We start from the raw sequence: 22,360 nt of genomic DNA on the forward strand, positions 1-22,360 counted from the left end.
AATCAGATTCTCAGTGTGAAATACAGAGAGACTAGCAATAAAGTAGTCTGTTCACAGGCCACACCAACAGTTCTCTTGTGCAGGGTAAACATCAGAGCAGAATAAACATAGAGGCTTAAGAACTGGCCTGGGTTTGGCCAAGTGTGTGTGTATGTGTGCGGCCAGTAAATAAGTAACTAAGCATTCTTGCTCTTTGACTCGTCCATGACAACAGGTGTTTGATGTGGATTTGCAGGAAGCCCCATCATTTACGCTGATGTCAAAACAGGAAAGTAATGTACTAGCAGATATTTAAAAGATGCTAGATACACTAGCAAAATTACTTGGAAGTTGTTTATGATGCTGCACAGAACTGTTTTCTGGGCAGCGATAAAGAAAGTAGTTGAGAAGACAACCTTGATACAGAGGAATTCCTGTGTTTGGGGTTCTTATATGAGACACACAGTAATCAGTTTCTACTAGTGATTAACTGTTATAGGAGCTTATCTTTACTTACTGAAAAGTGAAAGTCACATTTAAGGCTGCATTAAAATCTGCTTGTATTTAGTGAGGCTAGCTTTTAAAGTTAATCCTAGGTGAAAGATTTGTGTGTTCTGACTTTTACACCGCTGAATGATATGGCTTTATGAGATTGTGGCAATAGTAGAAGACCACATTATGTGCTATCTTTGTATTATATTTTTAGGTCACTTCAGTAGTACATGGTTTGAAGGACAGAAGGCTGCTAGGTCAAATCACAACAGTCCCATAAAATAAATACATGTAAGCATCATCCTACATGACATTGGTGGAGCTGGTGAGTGAGTAACCGTTGGCACATGCTAGTTTCCCTGTTGCTTCCAATGCAATAGGAAAAGAAAGTCTACCAAGAGCGATGCTTAAAGAAACAGCAATGTTAACTACAGATTTAGAATCTCTCACAGTCTAACCTGGAGACATTTTCTGCAGGAGGAGGATATTTTCAAGGGAGGAAGAAGAAATGAGGAGCTGGGATTGAAGGGAAATCAAGGAAAGCTACAAAGTATGCCAAGTAGCAGACATTGTTTCAGGATATTTTTTGCGTTATGGGAAACCTGGTCTTCTCTCTCATCTTTGCCTTGTAGTTTGCTTTCTTTAGGTAACCATGGTACTTCCATTCTAGTGTTAGTAAGCCCAAAGGGAAAAAAAAAAAAGGGATTGTAAGGCAGCCAAGTAGAATTTTAAAACTAATCCAGACAAGATTTTTGATTTACCACTCACTAGGGAAGCTGCTTACTAGCACTTAAAGTGCTGATCATACCTCACCGAAATGCAGTTACTATCAGAGATGAAAGTTAAAACAGCAATCCAAACTTGGGTTTCCTGTAAACCTCAACAAATGGTCTCAACCATCCCTTCCATTTCAGTTCTCCTCTTTTGTGCTATGCTTTATTTTTAAACCTCAGCAAATGTATGATTTAGTTCTGTAAAGCGTTCTCAAGTACCATGAAGGAGAGCCATGATTCCAGCTGGCGTAACCAACTCTAGATACAGCCAAAACAGAGCAACATGGCCTACATGTGTCATTTTGAATTAAAGAATTATTAAATAACATATATATGCATCACCAGGACTATTAATATCTCTTTCTAGGGGAATCCCACCTCCAACTTGGCTATCACGTCAGGTTCCCTCTTGCTTTCTGGCTCCAGAAACCTTACCTGCCTTGCTGCACGCTGACCCAACCCTGAAGCAGCTGCACTGATTCACATCCAGTTTGCTGGTACAATGTGTTCGTCCAACGGGTGCTGCAGACATATGGGGTGATCACATCTTAAACTGCCATAGCTAAATGAGACAGAACCTATCTCTCAGAGCTCTTGCCTCTTTAATCACGTTGGATTATATTCATAAATTTTTCTATGGCCATATCCCCATTAATCTGCAGCTCCATTCAGTCTCAGTCCAGTCTGCCAAGATGGCTGTCAGGGCTGCCAAAAGTTACTGAAACCGTAACCATAGTTATGCTTCACTGAGTGCATCAACACGTTTTGCACAAGACATTGAGCAGCCATCCATTCATTTGGGCTGCATTCAAGCCAGCAGGCTAGCAGTTAAAAGCTTTTTTTCCTGTAACCAATGTAACCTTTGGAAAAACAATAAAACAAAGGAGGTACTAATGATGTTAATTACAGCTCTTCCCCTCTCTGCACACTGACATCCACAATGAAGCAATAACAAAAAAATTGTCTTTCTAAAGTTTACTCTGTGCAGTTATTTACACTTCCATAATGACTCATTTAAGTGCTTCTTCTAACAGACTGGTGAACAATTATTTTTATTTCTTTCACCTACAGTTACCATCCTGAATGCTGAGGAATAATTATATACTAGATATCCTGTCCTGAAAAGCCCTAACATAAGAAACTCATTTTCAAGACAGTGAGCTTAAGCGTTTTGGATGCTTGCAGGAAAATAGATCCTGTATTAATTAATCTTCAAATGTGTCACCAGACTTTCAGTGTTTTATAAATGTTCATCAGAGTAGCAAATAAATCTTATTGTGAGAGCAAAGATATTATTGCCACCTGTGGTACTTAAGGAGACCATTGATCACATCACAAGATAGCAAACCGTGTGGTTCTTACTGGCTTATTTCTCAAACAGTATTTAGCAATCTGTAGTACCAACACTAAATTATTTTCCTTTTTTGGTGTTCTTGTTTTGCTCTAGGATGTGACGTGGAGGAAGAAACGTGCTACCCTATTCATTATTTACTATTTCCATCTCTTAAACCCAAACAAAACTAATGATTGAAGTCGACTTCAGTAAACAGTTTTCAGTTACTCCAGGAAGGTGACATTTATGAAGGCACGTGACAAACTTAAGGCCAAACTGCTATGTTGGCTTTTGGTTACTCAGAAAACTTGCATTCCATTCCTAGTTTTGACAAAGGCTTCCTGTGCAGCTTTAGGCTATCGCTTTACCAAGGATTTAGCAAAGCTTTAAGCATAACAATACTTTATTGACAACTGGCCATTGAGTTCAGGGGGATTTACTCAGAAGCAGCATGTGCTTTGGGCTATGATTTCCCTTTGTTTTAGCTCCTCCATCTGTAAAATGGGCTGTTGGTGTAACCTTTTTATTGTCTTCTGTCTTGCACCTCTAGATTGTGAACTTTTCAGATCAGGAGTTCTCTCTTTTATGGAAGTAGTATTCAGGTGCTTAGTAAAATGAGGCCTTCATCTTCTCATATCTGGGACATTTCTGAACATAAATACCATTAATGGTGTGTACTGAAGTTGCCATATAGACTGCACTGTCCTAACTGAGCAACTAGTTTTGATCTTGTCGCCATTACCCCTCAGGTAATCAGATAAATTTTGCAGTGAGGACTGAGATTTTTTCTGCTAACGATGTATATGTGGAAACAAAATTAGGGAGTGAAATATCTCCTTTCAGGACAGAATTTACCTATAAGTACAACATAAATTTTCTTGTTACCATGAAATTTAATCATAATGACATTCATTACCTAGGAAATAAACGTTTTAGGTCAAGACATAGCTATTGTTATTAGTTAACTATTTATATAGCATTAAAGTTAGCTTAGTTACATCACATAATGCATGCTCTAGTTCAAAAGACAGAAATAGGTGCATGCCTGTAAATCCCATGCTTTCAGCCTCGACTGTACATTCCGGAGCCTGCAGTATGGTATTGCCATTTTTTGCCTTCAAAGCTCTGCTAACATTTCCATTAGGCAATGCTAGTTTTTCCTGAATATTTAGAGTGGGATGGTTTGGAGGAGAAAGCAGTGGGAAAAAGTACTGTAAATAAATTATGAAATGTTTATAAAATTATTGATGAAGCATTTATTTTTTCTTAAAGAGAAGCTGTTTATTTTTTTACCCTAATAAAAAAATTGCATAGAGGATTTTTTTAATGTAATGTACAATTGCACAGAGGAAGAGAAATGCTATTTCACTATCTGTTTTGTTTGCCATATTTTTCATTTTCCTCTGACAAACAAATAGAAGAGAACAAAGTCAATCTCTAGGGTAAAGAGCAACCAGGTTTTAAATATAGTTATGCCTGTTATTATGAATTAATTAAGCAAAGTCTCTTAGGTAAAGCCAATTAATTCCAAAATTAGAATTTTTGCACATAATCACAACACCTTGCATCCAAACTGCTTTTTAGTGATTTGAAGATTTGTGACTAGGCCTTCCCAAATGGGAGGAGGAAAAGAGGAAGGAGGACCCTTACCTCTTGCACAAGACCCAACTAGTTTACGACTGGGAGTACAGTTCTGCCAAGGGAACTGGAGGCACCCAGGTGAAAAGGCTGTGCCATAGCCTGTGCTTGCCTATAGGGTCTTGCAGGAACCTCCTTCAGTCAGAAGGAGCCCAGGGCTGCAGAACTAGGCATTCTCTGTCATAGTAAGGTGAGAGGTTTTCTCTATATCTCATAGTGCCTCAAGGGTATTGCAGAAAAGCCTATTGTCTGGGAACCTCGTTGCCACTCCCAGCCTGAGGCCTCATGACCTAGTGACGTTTCTGCCAATAGTCTCTCTAAGAAGGAGTGCATTTGACAGTGTAAAAATTTTCCCATGGAAATTGTTTCTTGATATCAACAGAATTCCCTGTGTTAAATAACTTTAGTTCAGGGAAAACTTTTAAACCTGAATATCTGCTACATAGTACCTATTTGCAGGTGGACCAAGTAAGAAGTTATAACTTGTCCGAAGTCATGCAGAGTGAATAAAAAGTCACAAGAGACTAGCCTACAGCAGATTAACTTTCTAAGAACAACTGAAAATAGTACTATATAAACTAAAATGTACTAGAATGTAGATATATATTCTACATATATACAATATAGAAAATATATATATTCTCTCTATATAAATGTACTATATTTTAGTACATTTTAGTTTATATATATAGTATTATTTTCAATTCATTTTTCTAGTACATTTTAGTTCTATAAGTCACTACAGAACAGCTGTATTACTGAACAGAAACAGAAAACTAAAGAAGAGGACTACTTGAGTGTTCTTGGATAACTTGAAAACGCATTGTCCTGCAGCCCTACCACAAAACATCAGAATTTTTTATTTGGTTATTATGTTATCATATAAATCTGTTTTACCAGTTGAAAGTAGTATTACCTTAATAACTTTGAGAATATAGAAATCATTATACTAAAATGAGGCAAAACTCATTAAGCTGGGGACACTGGAGAATAAGATTTGTGGTGAGTTATGCATGTTAACTATGGAATTCAGAATTGCTCCTGTAAGGATCACCAGTCCTACTATAAGGCACCCTGGTGCCTTAGCCACCTCCAAAACTCATCCTCCTTCAGTCCCACCCTTTTCCCATGTCCTCACCACTATTTTTTCTTCCATAATAGGCCAAAATCAGTGAAACTAGCTGGTTTGAATAGGCAGGAATACTACCTGCCACAAGTATATATCAATATGTATATGCACACCTTTTCATCACTAGGCTACGTGCATTCTGCAATCCCTCTTGAGTCCCAAGCTGATAAGGCAGGTGGTCTCTTCTTGGCTTTCTCGGGACACAGGTTGCATTTATACTGCCTTGCAAGATGACCTTTTGGGATACTGCTTCAGTCACAATCCTGAAATGGCCCCATGCTGACAATATATATACCTCACTAGGCCATGGGGAAAAGCACGCAGCTGTCGCCTCTCGAAGAATGCTGTGGCAGAACCAAGGCACCCTTCTCTTCTCATTTGCAGGGCTGGCCATACTGTCAGCTCACTTGCTGGAGACCTTCCAGGAGGAAAGACATGTTACACAAGAACTCCACGTGAAATTCTAGCTTTAGAAGAACTCTGAGTGTGCTCAGACATACCAGCTCACTGCAGTATCCAACTCCACACACATGCATCTGCACACACGTACACAGTCCTTTGGCTTTCAGAGACTATTCCCCTCAACTGCTGATTAACTCTCACTTTAATGGTGCTGTCCAACTACTGGCATCACGATGGCTGTATGGACCAAAATGGGCTTTGGCCAACAGAGGTGATCATTTCTGAGGAGTCAGTAGCAAGGCCAGCAGCCACCATAAAAGAGTGCACAAGTTCATTCCCAAAGAAAGCTTATCTTTACTTGGTTATAAAACATTTCTTGGGTCTGCTTTCCAGAACAGATTCTTCTTAGACACTCTCAGATATATCATATATAGGAGTATATCTGCTGATTGCTTGGACTAGAAACCAGAGAACAGAGAACAGAACTCCATATTTATTACTGAGACAGATAATCTGACCCTGCTTTCTTCCCACTCTCAAACCCTTTTCCCTCCCTCATTAAGAACTGGTAGCTGAGCCATCTCCTAGGATCACATGTTAGGGACTCCCTTTGCAAATTGCTGTGGCCCTGCTTCCTTTAGCCTCATGAGGTAGGGTGCTCTTATGCTGAAGAAAGTCTATTGCTATGTCTCCCTTGCTTAGACAATGCCTCTAATGAAAGGGGCGTGATAAATCCTGACAAGTATTGTTAGTCCTTAGAAGGGTGTGGGAACTGTGTTGTTTCTGCTTGGAATCAGTGATTCAGACAGGTGAATAAGCTGATTGTACTGAATATACAGTGAACAGATGTTAAAAAAGGCCTTGGACAATCTCCAAAGCCAGCTTCAGCATAGAGCTAAGAATTCAAGTTGTGGAAAGACCTACCTGGCAAGGTTGAAGGCAGGGGATGTATCTATAGTAGCCACATGGGATGTATTTTTCTTGATGGGGTTTCTGTGTTACATTAAGGCAATTGCTGGATGTCTGGGCAGACACCCTGAGACTTGACTTGGATGCATGTGGCTGTGGCCTTCTATGGTGTGGCTCAGTGTCACTTAGGATCGAATACTGCCAAATACCCAGTACAAATATGGCACTATATTACCTGCTAACAATTTCTTTGGAGAGCTACAATTAGAGGGTTTTTTTTTCATTTTGTTTGATTTTTTGGTTTTTGCTTTATCAATCTGTTATGGAGACACAGGCATCTGAGACCTGGCTGCCTATATCTTTCAGAAATTCCGGAGGCATTTGGGAGGAGATAGAGTCCCCTCTGTTCAGTCTTGGGAGGCTAGTAGATGACCATAGGAAACAATGGAGAAGGCTGACATCTCTGAGGCCCAGGTGTATCCCTTACTAGAGTGCCTTCAGTCTGGCAGGTGCTGTCAGATATTAGTAATAAGTAAGTTAGATCTCCACTACCTGTGTTGGGCAGTGGAGAGCTGTCACAGGGTGTGAATTTTCTAGATAATATAGGAGCAGAACAAGTACAAAAAGAGATTCAAGAACACCTTGCTACGGAGAGTCCATGCAAGAGCAGTTTGGATGCCGTTTGAGCAGCCTAGAGGCATTGTAAGGCTGAAGAGGGGGTATTCCAAATAGCGGTGCTCTCACTACAGCAGTCATAAGGAGTACTCTAACAGGTAAATGTAGAAGTGTTCGTAATAAATAATTATTGCAATTTGAGAGCTTCCTGGCTTGGTCTTAAAGGTTAGGCTGGGCTCTTTTAGCTACCTTTTTCTGTTTACACCCCTAATTTATCCTATGTGGAAAAAAAAAAAAAAAGAGCAGGAACTCAAAGTTTCTGTGCATTAAAATTATTTCAGCTTTGAAAAAAGCCTCAGCATTATCCTATGCATGTTGGTGGAGAGGGAAGGAAATTCCCTACATGATGGAGAATGTTAAGAATTATTACTGTAACTGTAACTTTATAGAAGGCAACTACCAATTTCTGTTGTGCTGCTTCTCCCTTTTACTGGAAAAGTTATAAAATGCTGTAAGAACCAAGACTCTAGTCCACTCCTGTGCAGGCTTAGCTCTTCAAACATCACATGAAGAACAAATCTGGACTTGTCTGAAGTCCAGTCTTCTTTCTCAGCAACTCCCTATTTCCATTCCTGGCTTTCAGAGATACCAAAAACCTTGTGATTTTCCTGCCCAGAACAGATTCCATGCCAAGTAATTCTCATTCTCAGCAATACTCACTTATCAGATGACTCAGTAGCTTCCAAAAACTTCATGCTGCTCTTTCTTCCTTCCTTTCATCTCAGCACTGTGTAGTGATGCATATATTTCTGACATCTGTAAAAACACTGCATCTGCCTAACACAGCTAGAGCCTCCTAAACTCAAAAGCAGAAAAATGTGTGCAGTCATTCTTCTCTGGGCATAGAATTTCTCCATGACATAAAACACAAATAAGCCTCAGTTACAGAAGATGAAAAATCAAAGGAAAGTAGCAGCATTAGCAAAGTTAGAAATGTGGAACAGTTGCTGTGTATTTGGCAGAAGTAGCTGTTGAAAAAGGACATATAGAAAGATTGTTGCATTTTTGTTATCTCCAGCTTCTGACTTCTCACAGGAGCTCATCCTGGAATCTAGGATGTGGATTCTGGGAAGAAACGTAGAAAATGCTGTCCGCAATACAGGCAGATTTATAGTAATTTTGTTTCCTCAACAGAATGTTCTCTCACATCTTCCCACTGAACTGTTAAATCAAACAAAAACCTGGAGCAAAGCATCTTGGTCAGCTTGTCTCACCGTGAACAGCTGCATTAAAACGCACCCTGGTAACTGAGTCCTCAGTGGTGGTGAATGTGCTCATGGGTGTCTAGCCAGGATTTTGGGGAAGATGGTCTTCATACGGCTGCTCTATAAGTATTTCCCTAGTGAATGTGAGAGAATATGTCTGTCTTTCCAGCTTCTAAGCAGGATTGTGTTATAGATGAGAGTGATTAACCTGGGTCTTCTTATGCCAAGTGGTTGAGCTAGGAAGACAAAGTCAGCATGCGAGAGTCTAAGGCGTGTATATATGCATATAAGACAAGCTGATCATGCACACAAGGGGGGAAAACAGTGATTCAAGGTCTATTCCCTGTAGGTTATAGGGGCAGAACAGAGATGTCATTCGGATTGTTAAAAACTCCCATGTCAATCAGATATTATGGTCATGACAGTGGAAATTAAATAAATTGCAGTAATTAAGCAGAGCACACGTCTCAGAAGAAAAAAGCATGACAAATATGTAAGCTAAGTCAGTCTTTGTTACCTCATACTTCATTCAGGGACAGTTTTTATACTATGACCCTTTGCAAAGCTGAGGAAGATAAAGTGACCAAGCCAAAGGAAAAACTCCCAACAATTATCAAAAAGTACATTTGCTTCAACTGCTGAGTGAATTGGAATAAATCAGTATAGAAGTTGGTGAATTTTTGTTACCCTCCCTCAGCATATTAGCAAGGGTAGTCCAGTCTGACATCCTAATGCAATAATTTTACTGTCAAATCTTACTTTTCTTATCTTTAATTATAATATTTTTATTACACTATTTTCCAGGCCCTGATTATATTAAACAAAAATTTCAAGAAGGAGTGGAGGTGAAAGAAAAATCTGAAGAAAAAGTTCCAGAAAAACCATCTACCCCAAAAGAGTCACCTCACTTTTATCGAAAAGGTACTACACCCCCTGGGACCCCGGAAGCAAGTCCAAGGCAGAGTCCTTCTCTTTCTTCTGAGCCTTCCCCTTCAAAGCATCTGAAAAGGCAAAGCTCCACTTCTGGGGCAAGACTCAGTCAAGAAAAAAGGCTTTTAGCCACTGAGAATATAACACCCACAGTTAACAAGCCTTTGTATTCAAAAGCACCGGTGAAGGAGGAAATAGCCGTGAAACATCAGCCAAAGTTTTCAGCCCATCACAATCCCCTTAGCACAGAGAATGGGGAGCTGCATGGTCACTACCATGGTTATTATGTAAAAATGAATCCAACAGTGCTTCCACAGGAGCTCAGGGAAGAAGACGAATATGCCAACCCATCACCGTCAGCACTTGCACGGTTACCACCCTCACAGAAGCCAAGTCCTGCCAGATCTGGGGGTAAGCCAGATGCCAAAGAAAACAAACATGACACAAAAATTAAGAAACCAGAATTTACTGCACCAAAGAATCCAGCTAATAATGAGTCTCATTCACCAGTGGAAAAAGAAGTGCAAAACAGCTCGGTAAGTACTACAAGAAACCTTTTCACTTTCACTGCCTTTTTGCCTCCAACTGCAAAGCTTTGCAACCTATAGATAGACAAAGCTCAGGCTTCTGTCAAAATTTCATCTGATGATGATCTGCTAGATAGAACCCACTGCACTGAACTGGAGTGAGGAACAAACATTCCAGGCTTTAGTATTGTCCTTTCTTAAAATGAGAATGGGACAATGGGTCGCCCGATGATGTCAGATTTTTGCAGTATAAATCCCTATTGTATCTGTAAGCACAAGAGTATTATATTCCTCCTACCGAAGAGTATTAGTGTATGTATATGTATGTGTGTGCATAGATACAAATATATAAATAAGTATATACACACACACACACACACACACACACACTTGTTTTTTTCCTCGAAACAATGTTTGTTGTACTTCAGTGGATAAGCAAGCAAGACTTAGTAGTTTTACAGCTAGGCTCCTGCAGTAATGTAGAAATAATGTAGTGATATAGAAATAATTGCCGTTTTGGAGCTTTTTCCAAAAATCCAATTAAAAATAAAATTTAAGTTTTTTCGCCATTACTGTTTAAAGGGCCAAAGAGATTGACTGATAGGAATCAGGAGCTTGCGTTTACCCTTGCAGTGCAACTTGAATGTAAATAGCATCAACACAGGAGCTATTATTCGTGTGCCTAATGAAAGGTAATTCTGAAAAGCATAAAAACTGCTGATAATGACAGATTATTTGGCATTCAGTTAAAATGATACAGCATCTTCTAGTCCAGTTGCATTTTTACAACTTCAGACCAGAGAATATCACAGGCCAAACATCCTGTCTTGACATATGAGTTACACGGTAGATACGAACTGGAGGAGGATCTCTAAGACTACATCAGTACAGACCTACAGACAGAGGAATCATACTGAAGAAGGTTATCTGATTTGCTTTAACATAGCTATTTATTTTGACAAGGGAGCTAAAGTAATACAAAGGTCACATGTCACATTAAAATCATTGTTATAGAGGCCTACTGATAGTGCTCAAAAAATAAAAGGGAAAACATGAGTAATTTGGTATTATTCTGGTGAGGTCATTCTTGAACTAATTCTTTAGTGCTACATTACTAACATTCTTATTAGTGACCTGGAAGAAGACATGAAACTGATACCCGTAAAGTTTGCAGAAAACACAGGGACCAGGAGACTGATAAACAATGAAAACAACAGTTCACCAGTACAAACTGATCCAAATCACCTGTTAAGAAGCATGTTATTAATCCGTGTTTCAGTACAACTAAATGTGAGGTCATATACTTAAACGCAGTTAATGCAGCCTGAACATGTGGGATGGGAAGTGGAAGAGGGTAGTGGATCAAGAGACAAGAGAGGCAACTGAATGTGAGCTCCCAGTCTGCTGCTGCTGCTACCAGAAGAGTTAATACTATCCTTAGATTTATCAAGAGGAAAGATTAAGCAGGAGTGCACGGTAGTCTATTTTACCTGTTTTTTGGCAATGGTGCTACTACTTCTGGAATAAAGTATAGTGCCCATAATTCAAACAGGAGATCTAAAGGGAAAAAAAACTTAAGAGGAAGTCCCGCAAAGAGCCACGAGAAGGATTAGCACATATCTTCAGATTCAAGAGAAGTTCAGTGCACAAAATCTGTTTGATGCATTAAATCATTTTTGTAAGTACACTTGATAAAACAGTTTCCCAAGCTAACAGGCAGATATATAAGAAGACCTAGCAACTGGAAGTTAAAGTGGACAAATTTAGGTTAAAAGTCCTGTTTGAAGTTGTTATAATGAGATAAATTAAATGTAACATCAGTTTTTATAGGAGCCATCACTGAGTAGGTTGATAATGAACATTTTTCCAAGATGGTACCCTGTAGTTCAGCAGGAATATACTCAGGGAAGTTCTATGTGCAGATCAAACTAAATGTTGACAGTGGTTTTCAAATCTGGAAATCTGTGTTACAGCTCATATCAGCCCTTTAACCTTTCAAACCTCACAGGTATAAATTACTTCTCTGCTGGGTAACACAAAGCTGTCAGGCTTGTAAATGCCAAGTGACCGTGCACAGAATTCTAGTCTGAATTGGAATTTTTCATTCGGCTCTGGTGAAAATAAGTGGGGAGAAACGCCCCTTGTTTTTCCCACATTCCATCCAAATCAAATCCTGGGTGGGAGTGGGGGAGCCTTTATCTTAACAAACAGGGTGAGGCACCTAAACAGCAGTAAATTGGCTTTGCAGAACAATCCGCTTATAGCCTGTTATCAGGAAAGGTGGAAGAGTAATAAGATACAGCTACTGTTTGTTTATTGATCTTGCAGGTCATCTGGGAACTGTCCCTGTGCTTCCTTTGGAGCACACTAATTGCATTCTCTTTTTATCGGCATGTCAGAAAGGAAGGAAGTTAGAGCTTAGAAACTCAGTCTTACTATAAGGGCATTTTAAGAGCTAGGGAGATGTATGTATTTTTTTTCAAATATATTTTCCCTGGATGTCTGTATGTCTGTCTGATGGAATTAATTTCCCACATGCTTACATATTTAAAATCTTAAAATGATTAAAGCATTAAGGAGTAGCCCACTGGCCTAGCAGAGAAAAAGACTTAGTACAAAATGACTGTTAACACTGCCTGGAGATTTTTCTTTTTAATTTTCAGTATCACCTTTCAAATTCAGAAAAACAGTAAGCTCTTCTGAAGCGCTCCTGGACTGAGGTCAATAGTAAGCTGGAGTTACCCAGCTTATTATTAAGACTAAGTTAAGACTGCACGTTTATTGAAGAGAAATCAGTTTAGTATATTTTTCTTTATCCCAAACAGTACTGAGTGTTATGAGACTTCAGAATCCTAGGACTGCATTAGGGAATTATATTATTTTAGTCAGTAATTTTAATTGCTTTGTATTCATCCTGACAAATTACTTTGTTACAGTTTTGAAAGTATATCTGTCTGATATCTCACAGAGGTTTAAAAATATATTTGTTAGAAAAAAAGCATGAAAAGAGAGTAAGAGAACATGTTTTTGGAATGTAAACAATTGATATATAAAATTTATTGAGCATTTCATTAGATTATCCGAAAGTGCTGTATACAATGGTGCTGTGATTTTCCTGGTTTCCAGTGAGAATGCATTAAGAAAACAGGTACAGGACATACTATTTTTAGTTCTTCCTTCCATGTATCTAAATCAGAACTATTTCTCACATCTGAAAGAAACATGCCCGTATACTTGAATTTGGATTAAGATCTGTGAATAACTTTAATTGTGGAGAAGTCTTCAGCAGCTATTATACTAATAAAATTGAGGCTTCATATTTTCTGTAAATCTTTTACAGCTATAAGAAGGTAATTGAAAAAGTTGACACAGTAAGTTATAGGAAGAGTATAGGAAGAGTATTCAGTCTCTAAGTATCCCTATTTCTATCATACTTGAAAAGCATTAGCAAATACTTACACCTACACTGCACATAGAATATATAAATGTTTTTCTCTATGTACGTATTTGCTATAATGCATACACAAACAGCTGTTTAAAAATCAAAACTTTAGAATCATTTCAGTGTTCACAAGAAAGACCTATAGGACCCTGTCATAGTTTTATGAAGGTGAAAACATGCATAAAGGCTGTATGAGAAAGTCACTGTTTGTCAGCTGCTCCAAAATAGCTGTTTGCATGTAGGCAGTTACCCTAGTAAATGTGAGGTAAATCATCCTTTTTTCACTGAGCATTAGGCATCTTCAAATTCTCTTATATTTACTGCAGTATAAGGAAGGCACAGAGACACTTAGCACAAACCAGTGCTGTTTCTATTTGCTTGCTAGCAGCCTCTAGCCCCACTATCAATTTCCGTGTTCCTAGCCCGCCGTGAATGGGAGGTAATTTGAGATTATCTTGGAGTTGAGTAAAAAGTAGGATTGAATTGCAGCTGAAAAAATTATATTTTATGAATATGTTCGCAATGTTCATGAATACATATTTGATTTGTCTGATATGTGTCTTGCCCTAGGTCAGGTGCTACACAGGCACTGGTGTTACAGTATATTGCCAGCGGTTTCTTGCAGGTCAAGTGTTAAGCCACACAGAATGTTTAGTCTGTTTTTTACCTCTGTCTAAAATCATTGCATTGTGCTGAATGTTACCTAGTATGCTTCTACTATCATCTCTTTGTTCACTTAACATCCAGTTAGTATGTGATATAATTACCATGGTGTTAGAAAAATAGATCAGCATTAGCCTGATCCTATAAAACCTCTGGGCAAGAACTTTATGCTAATTTAATAGAAATTCCTAATGCATGGAGATTATGAGACTAGTGTTCATATTTCCTGGCTCTACCTTTTAGGAAATAACTTTATTCCCTCCCAAAATTAAAACTTAATCATATGATTGTCTTTTAACTAGATAAGGGATTGGCTTACTAGAAGCTGGAAGGGCAATTTTTAAGCAGAACTAGAGTTTTTCTGCTGCAGCTTTTTATTGCACCTGTTCTAGTCACTCTTGGACTGTTTGGACTACATTTGGCTTTTGCTATTTTAAGCTCTCACAGGACACTAAAGTCTTATTTATGGTAAATTGTCTTAAAGCATTAAATGTTCATTTCCTAGGTGTCTACAGAATATGTAATGGATCAGTGCGTAACAACCATGTGCTCTACAAATATTGTTTGATCATTTTTAGTACATCAGAAAATTCTACTTTGAGCTGTTTGAGCCGTAGTCCCAATTTGCCATTCAGCCAAAGGCTATGTCACAGCTATCAGGATGCTGTTTAGGATATATTTCAGATATTTAATAAGTTCCTGGTTTTACTGAACTCAATGGAGTAACGCCCACTACGTCCGAATTTTCATGCAGTAGGAGTAAACCAACGTAATTTCCATAAACATTACTTTCAAAGATACAAGGCGTTAGGCACCCAAATCCTGGTGAATTTTACTGAATATTTACTTACTTAAGAACTGATCTCCTTCACAGTTCCTTGCAAATCCTGGCCCAATATAGTTGTGAAATCTATAGGTGGGATGCTAAACTATAAAAGATCTATTGACCTAATTTTTATCACAGGGGCACCAGAGACAGATGCTAGATCCAGATCTTCTGGTGCAAATTAATACTTCAGTCACAGTACTGTCCTCCCTGTTAAAAGATATGTAACATTAATATGTATGTACTATTGGTATTTATCATGCAAGTTTTGGGTGGAGTTGCAAAAGAAAAATTGATCCAAGGGAAGGTTGACTGTAAGGGTATTAACGCTGACATTCCAAGATGGCAAAACTAAGAGATTCTCAAATTCCAGTTGTTTCAAGTAAAACATGTTTGTTGTTCAAAGTCTTCCGGGATGGCTTTCATGCATAGATCTCACAGTTTCCAAATGCAGTTGATGGGAATCGTCAGTTCTGAATTTGTTGGTGGGAATTTAGATTTCCTTCACACTAGAAAAGCATAGAGATATTAAAGCTAGCAGAATTGTGAATGTACAACAAGAGACAGCATAAATTAACCTAGAGTTACACACTACTACAGCTAGGCTGCTTCCCGTTCTGTGGTCAGACATGTGACCATACCCAGAGCTGGACTGTCTTTTATATACCTGTGTCTGTCGCCAGACAGTGCCTCATATTCCTTGGTGCATAGCTGCTCACATGCAGTAGGAAGGAAGGGACATGGTTTCACTTCACTTCTGTGACCTGGTGGTTAAAACATAACACTGCCAAGTGGGAATGGCGTTCACAGTCCTTCTGACTAAGGTGACGTGAAGCCCTAGTCCTTAATTGTCCAGTGAATATTTTAGACATTCTGCCACTAAGCAAAAGCAAATGTTGCTGCTAATGCCATTACCACTATGTCAAAGTTTGAGTAGCATCCTGATAATCTCATGGTTTGAACTTCTGCACCTAGTTCCTCAGAATATGTGCGGATATCTCAGAAGGGGTGCCAAGGAAGCTCTGTGGCCTGAAATAGAGGTACCAATTGGATGTAGACTCCTCCAGGGTTTAAGCAGTGCTAGGCAGAGCACATTTTGTGACTTGTTCTTGAACAGAACGTATTTTAAGACGTATTCAAGAACTTAGCGGTCTATATCTGGCCCACCATCTTAACTGCTGTGTAAGGGTGTGTTCTGGAAGAAAGTGTTTAATGAGACTGTTTCTGAATTAGACCATGTGATATAATAATGACACAAATACTGTTCAGTAGCTTCCCTGTTAAACAGCTGCCGCAAATTCATAGTAGGAAGCTCTTGTACTTTATCGTTCCAGTAATTATATAGCTCAAATTACCAATCCCACTAAGCATAATGAACTTCTACAAGATATGCCTTTTGCAGAACGTGAAAAAAAATTGTATAATTTCCGATAAAATATATTCCTTCTTAAGGAAGCCAGTCATCTTGAGCTAGCTCAGAATACAGTTTTCTGCATAGATTTTTGGTGGCTATTTTTTGTGATTTAGGGAAGTGTTGCCTAGGTACAGAGTTTTTCTTTTCAACTTACAGTAAACGTGCACTTCAAAATATAAGCATATACAAATCTCAGTGGAAATATGTCATAATAAATGAAAGATGTTAAAAAGAGGACTGTAGAATTGAGAATTCCCATCGTTTCAGTGCATTCTTTCAAATCATTCATCACGAAGCATCCGTATTAAAAAAAATTTCCAAAAGTGCTTAAAAAAATAAAATCTTTGTTCTCTGGCTTCACAGAAAGAATAAAAATTATGTAATGATTAAGAGCTAGTTTTCTAGCTAAGTTTAGCTCTAGCTAGGAAGGGAAGGTATATGCTGACTTTTCATTTCTTCACTAAATAGGTCTATAAGGTAAAGATTTATCACCACCAAGTTTCAAAGTAAATCAAAACAAGTTTAATGGAAACGTATCTGGGGTTATTAGCGTAGAAGAAACTGGAAACGTATCTGGGGTTATTAGCGTAGAAGAAACTATCAGATATCTTATTTTCCTTTAGTTATCAAAAAGAGGGCTTTCTGAAGAGAATACTGACAATTGCATGTTCAATTTTTAGTTCAATTGCCTACAAAATATAGTCAGGCAAAACCTGTATTCTGTTTTGAAAGGTGGTGGAACCAGAGAAGGAACCTAGGCAATGATGAGGAGCAGCCCTCCAGCTTTTGAAAAATAGTTCAAGTTTTTTTACTGTGGTTCAGTTTAAGCTGATAATGTTTTTATCTTGGTGGTTTCTTTTCATTTGTTTGTACAGTTATATTTATCAAACAGTATATCTCAATGTAATTAAGAACAGTATAATAATATCCTCTCACCTGTATTTATCGAGTTCATTTTGGCTGAGTTTCTTGTTTATCAGGAGCAGAATTTGTGTCTTTAATGTCTATGTAATCTTTCAGAGCAAGGTCAAAAAACAGGAAGGATGATAAGGTCAGTTCCTGTTCATTGTTGTGTACTGTGTGGAGGATTGTATTAATTTTGACGTCTTCATTTTATTTTGTTTTCAGGGCCCTAACTCAGTCCTGATTGCCCTGGTAATGCTGTTGAATATTGGTTTAGCCATTCTTTTTGTCCATTTTCTAACTTGACTGGAATTAGGAAAGGTAAGAAAGGTCTTGTTTTCATATAAAGTCACCACGTCCACCTCAGTGTAAGACTCCCCACCTCAAATTATAAAGATTTATTTGCATACTTTTAATGTTTCCTACTTTAATTTTAGCTATGCCTGAATGTGATTCAACATAGTTATTTAATTATGTAACTGTTTTGACCCTTCAGTGAAGTCATGACAACTAGTGGTGTTAGCCCACAGTTCTCTGCAGTTGTGTCATCCGCCTTTAAAATGGCACCAGTCATACTCAGACACAGGGAAGGAGGCTTGCAATTAGGATGGGACGCAAGAGAGATGAAACTTGGAAAATTCAGCCAGGGGCCCGCTCAGTTCTCTGCTGCTGGCTTGTGGCTTTGAGGTCCTCAGAAAGCTGAAGCAAGCAGCCCTGGTGGAAAACACACAGAGTAATCTGCTGAAGCAGCCCCGCCAGTGAAGCGCGTTGGCTTCTCCATCTGTGCCAGCAGAGTGTGACTAAACTGGAAATGTTCGGAGCTGCACTTTTTGTTGATGGAAGCTAACAGCTGCCTTACTATTTTACCGTCTGATGTTTTTAGTGGGGAGATGGGAAAGCGACTGCCAGAGGAATGTGGTCAGAGGATTCTGTTGCTGTGGAAGTGATTCCAGCGTTCACTCCTATCTCATTAGAAGAAATAGTTAGCAGCATCAGTCACCAGTCTTATTCCATTACCTGCTGCTTTTAACATCTCCTGCAGTGTTCGGGGAGATTGAATTTCATTTGCCTGTGCATGATTCTCTTCATTCGCTGTTTATGAAATTTGATGTGTAGCCACGATGTAGTATGTAGGCCAACCTGGAGAAAGGTACTGGTTCTGCCTCGCAGCAGAAGCAGAAATCTTTGCTAGATATTTTTCGTACGAAGATATAATTTTTAAATTCATTTTCCTGAATCTCAAGAGTCTCTCGTTCATTGAAGGTTTAGTAAGCAGTATACCATGACTGCAGAATTTAAAGCTGTTGGTATCTTCCTAAAAGCCCTCAAATGCTTCTGCCATTAGCAAGCAACACTTTTCATGACAAAAGAACAAGAATCTTAAGGCACTATCAGCACATTATAAAGAGGAAGTGGAATATCAGAATAATCCAAGAAAGACAAGATACAGGGTTTGCATGTTAGGTTTGGGTTGTTTTGTTTTGTTTTGTTTTGTTTTGTTTTGTTTTGTTTTTCCAAAAGTCTGGTGCTGTGGTAATTGATGATTTGAATTATTATGTTTCAGCACTGAGGTATTTTGCCAGCAGTTAAAATAAAGTCTTGTCTGCGTGCAAATCAATGCCAATGACAGCTAAGCCAGCTAATGCTCATAATAAATTATCATACTTTTAAAATGCTAGTTTGGTGTTGAATACATTCAGGTAGAGCGTTTAGAACTGTTAAGTGATTGTTTATCAACTGGATGCCTTCAGTGTCTGGAAAGTCCAGTTATAATTTTACCTCAGCATTAAAAAAGCCTCAAGTTTTTTCATTTGGAAAGTTTGTCTTAAGTAGTTTCACAGCCCTTTATTAAGATGATGTGATCAGGTTTCTTTTATGTGTCATTCTACTGTAATTATTGTACTCTATATTAATCAAAAGCATGCTTATTTACTTAAAAAATATATGTGGTGTGATCATTTGGAAAGTAAATATTTTAATTTCAAGCTATGAAAAACAAAGGGCTTGTATTATGGTTTATTTTATCTCTATTAGAAAATATTTCATACAATATAGTTTTTGAAACTGTTTGTAAACCTTGTAACTGTTTGCATGGTTTAATGGGCAACGTTCTTAATACGTACATTAGCTATCTTTTGATGCAGCACAGTAAAGTAATTAGAGGTGTGGACTGAATATCGTGTAGCCAATCAGCTCCAAGCAGGGCAGTAACACCGTGGTGTTTTTTACAGAAGTATGTTGAGAATCCTGTGTTTTGACCAGTGTGGATAAAGAAGAAAGCAGAAAGAGAGCAAATGAAAATAAAACTTGTATATTTATTTTTAAAAAAAAATTAAAATGGTGTTTTAACTATAGGAAAGTAATTTTTAAATAAGAAAAAATTTTAAAAGTTACTATGTAAGCCTTGACGTAATGGACAAAATGTTCCATCCAACACTGAAATCACCCCCTGTCTCCTTACATGGAGAGATAATTTTGTAACTGACATATTTAATTCCTCTTAAATGTTTATTTAAAATGCTTTATGCTCTGGAAATAATGGATAACAAAGGTCATGAAAATGTTTATAAATTTAAGTAAGCATGTTAGTACCATTTATAAATATGTATGATTTATAAGCTTTTTTAAAACAAAGCTCAAACAAATTGTTGGTATTTTTCTAAAATGTGCACAGCTGTATTTTACATGAAAGGCTATTTATAATTGGTTGTTATACTGTACACTACATTTTGGACAGCAACATGAAGCCTGCCAATGTACTTAATAATGTCATTTTGTCTCTTTAAAGTTTCTTGCTGTCAAAGATTGAACTCTTTATCTATAAGTTTCTCTATTTATAATTATTGAACCCAAAATGTATAATGTACAGTTTTCACAACTGTATTTGCTCTAATAAAAATAAGTTGGTTATTAATAGAGTTTCAGACTAGTTTTTCCACACACACACACACACACCCCCACACACCCCAGAGGTAAAAAAAAAAAATTTGTACCAGATTCAACAAATGAGAAATGTACCAAGAGCATCAGTGAAGTGCCGGACCCTTTTAAATCAGCATGAGTTACTGTGTTCAACAGAAGTATAAAAATAAAATATGACCATTTTTTTATGTGTCTCCTCATCTGATATAAGGTTTTTGTGCCTTTAAAAAAACATTGTCTTAAATTATGCTCCCACTACTGTTAGGATGGTTTAATCAATCTTGTTTTAATCAGTCAGTAAGTGACTTGTCTACAAACAGCTGCTTTTGTAAGTGAATGAACAACTTTATAGACCTCCTCAAGTCTTTATGGGTTCAAAATTAACGTGAAGATTGTGAGCCAATATTCTACTCAGAGAAAATTCACCACTACAGCTGTTATAAAGCCAGCACATTTGCTGAGCTAGTAAATCAGTATAGAATTTTATTTTCTGTGACTCTTGTTCGGGTCACTAACCAAATACTACAATCCTACTGCTTAGTTGGAAAGGAGAGAAGTGTTTGTAGTAGTTCCTGTTTGATATTTAACTAGTATTCATATTTTTAGGACTAGTTAGTTTCTTTAAGTAATTCTATCAGCATGAAGCTTATCTTTAAAAATTTTTGTTTCTACACAATAACCATTCCCTAAAGAAATTTTTGGACAGTTCAAACAGAGAAAAAAAAAATTCAGGAATAGTAGGTGGAGATAACTATAATGCTAGAACATTAAAAATTGAGATCACTGAGCCACATCTTTTTCTCTGACATTTTTTGATCCACATTAATTTCATACTTGAAGATGTAAGAATATAAAGTTAACATAAAGTATTTCTTCAGTTCTACAAATGTGATAATGTATTCAGGCATATATAAATCTTAAAAGCAACAAGCAGGGATTTACCCAGAAATAGAAGAAAAGTTTTCATAATCATTTATGAAGTATGGCATCTTTTCCTGCCTACCAGTGCTCATAATTTTCAAAAGATTTACACAGGAAAACAACAATCTTTCTGTGTTTTCTGAAAGCAGATGGACATTATTTCTCTGAAGTGTTTTTACCAGTGGCTTACATTTCCTTCAGTTGGAAGCATGCAAATGGATTATCCCGGGAAGGCACCTGCTATGCCAAAGAAAAGAAAAAAACATGGTCACACAATACAACTTACTGCACCAAGGTTTGTTCTAGCATGGAAAATTTTACCCTGCTTCAGTGTAAGGAAAATGTTTTCCGGCCACAGTAGTTTCTCCAGGGGCAGCTTTTTGTTTGCCCCTAGATGCCAATAGGCAATGAGTTCTCGCCTTTCAGTTTGAGATCTGCTTTCTTGGGCAATCCCATTTATCTGATTAAACAGTATACATATAGAGTGTACGTGGAAGAACAGCAAATGAACGATGATGAGGTGTCAAAGTCTGCCAAAAAAGTCTGCCATCATGGGTTTTTAGCATAGCTAGTTTTTTACTTTACCTTCTCATCAAATAAAAAAGGAACGAAAAGCATGTGGAATCTAATGAATCTGCGTTCCAAAACGAGAGGAAGGGAAGATTCAGTTTGAAAGCAGGGATTCAGTGACATGCCTTGCCTTTCAGATGCGTAGGTATATTAAAGAAAAAACTTAGTACAATTGAGTGCTGACTTGAGAGGACTAAATGCCTCTTTGTAAGTGTTTGATTAAAAGTCTTGACATACTTATTTACCCAAGTTTTTATTATATATAACGTCTCCATTAAAAGCTCTATTAAGTATAGTTACAAAATATGTTAAATGATTCTGACAGAGCACCTGGATGCAACATTAAAAGCCTGCAGAAATTGCACCGCTGTCACTGAAGCGTTGCAACTGCGTATTGAGATACTGTAACGTTCTTAGCTGTTTCTCATTAATAGAATATGATTGTGAGTGATATCTAGATGGTTTTAATCATAGCTCATTTGGACCATTTAGTGCGGGGAGATAGTTCTACATAATGTTCCTGTAAGAATATAATTCAGTAAACAGGAAACGGAGAGAAGGGGAATTAAGTAAGCTTTTAAAATGTACTGTTTCCTCATTCCTGGTTTAATGTTCAAAGAAGCAGGGAAAAATAGAAATTTTGTTAAGTCTGGGTAAGAAACTGTGTATGCCAACATGCTGTAACTGAGCCATCTGCAGTATATATC

At 37.7% G+C, this 22,360-nt stretch overlaps 1 protein-coding gene across 4 annotated transcripts in view; it reads left to right on the top strand.

Moving 5' to 3' along the window:
• JPH1 (junctophilin 1) overlaps positions 1 to 20,154 on the top strand; it is an 86,025-nt gene extending 65,871 nt beyond the window's left edge. The window contains exons 4-6 of one of the 4 annotated variants that reach the window (XM_068932482.1): positions 9,340 to 10,001; positions 17,466 to 17,561; positions 17,678 to 20,154. In XM_068932482.1, the coding sequence (XP_068788583.1) occupies positions 9,340 to 10,001; positions 17,466 to 17,546 (743 nt within the window). In that variant the 3' untranslated portion in view covers positions 17,547 to 17,561; positions 17,678 to 20,154. The remainder of the gene's footprint in view (positions 1 to 9,339; positions 10,002 to 17,465; positions 17,562 to 17,677) is intronic. The other 3 variants (XM_068932481.1, XM_068932483.1, XM_068932484.1) reach the window with 3 other exon arrangements.
• Positions 20,155 to 22,360: the final 2,206 nt, after the last annotated feature.

This window comes from Struthio camelus, chromosome 2, assembly GCF_040807025.1.
Source record: "Struthio camelus isolate bStrCam1 chromosome 2, bStrCam1.hap1, whole genome shotgun sequence".
NCBI classification, from domain to species: Eukaryota; Metazoa; Chordata; class Aves; order Struthioniformes; family Struthionidae; genus Struthio; species Struthio camelus.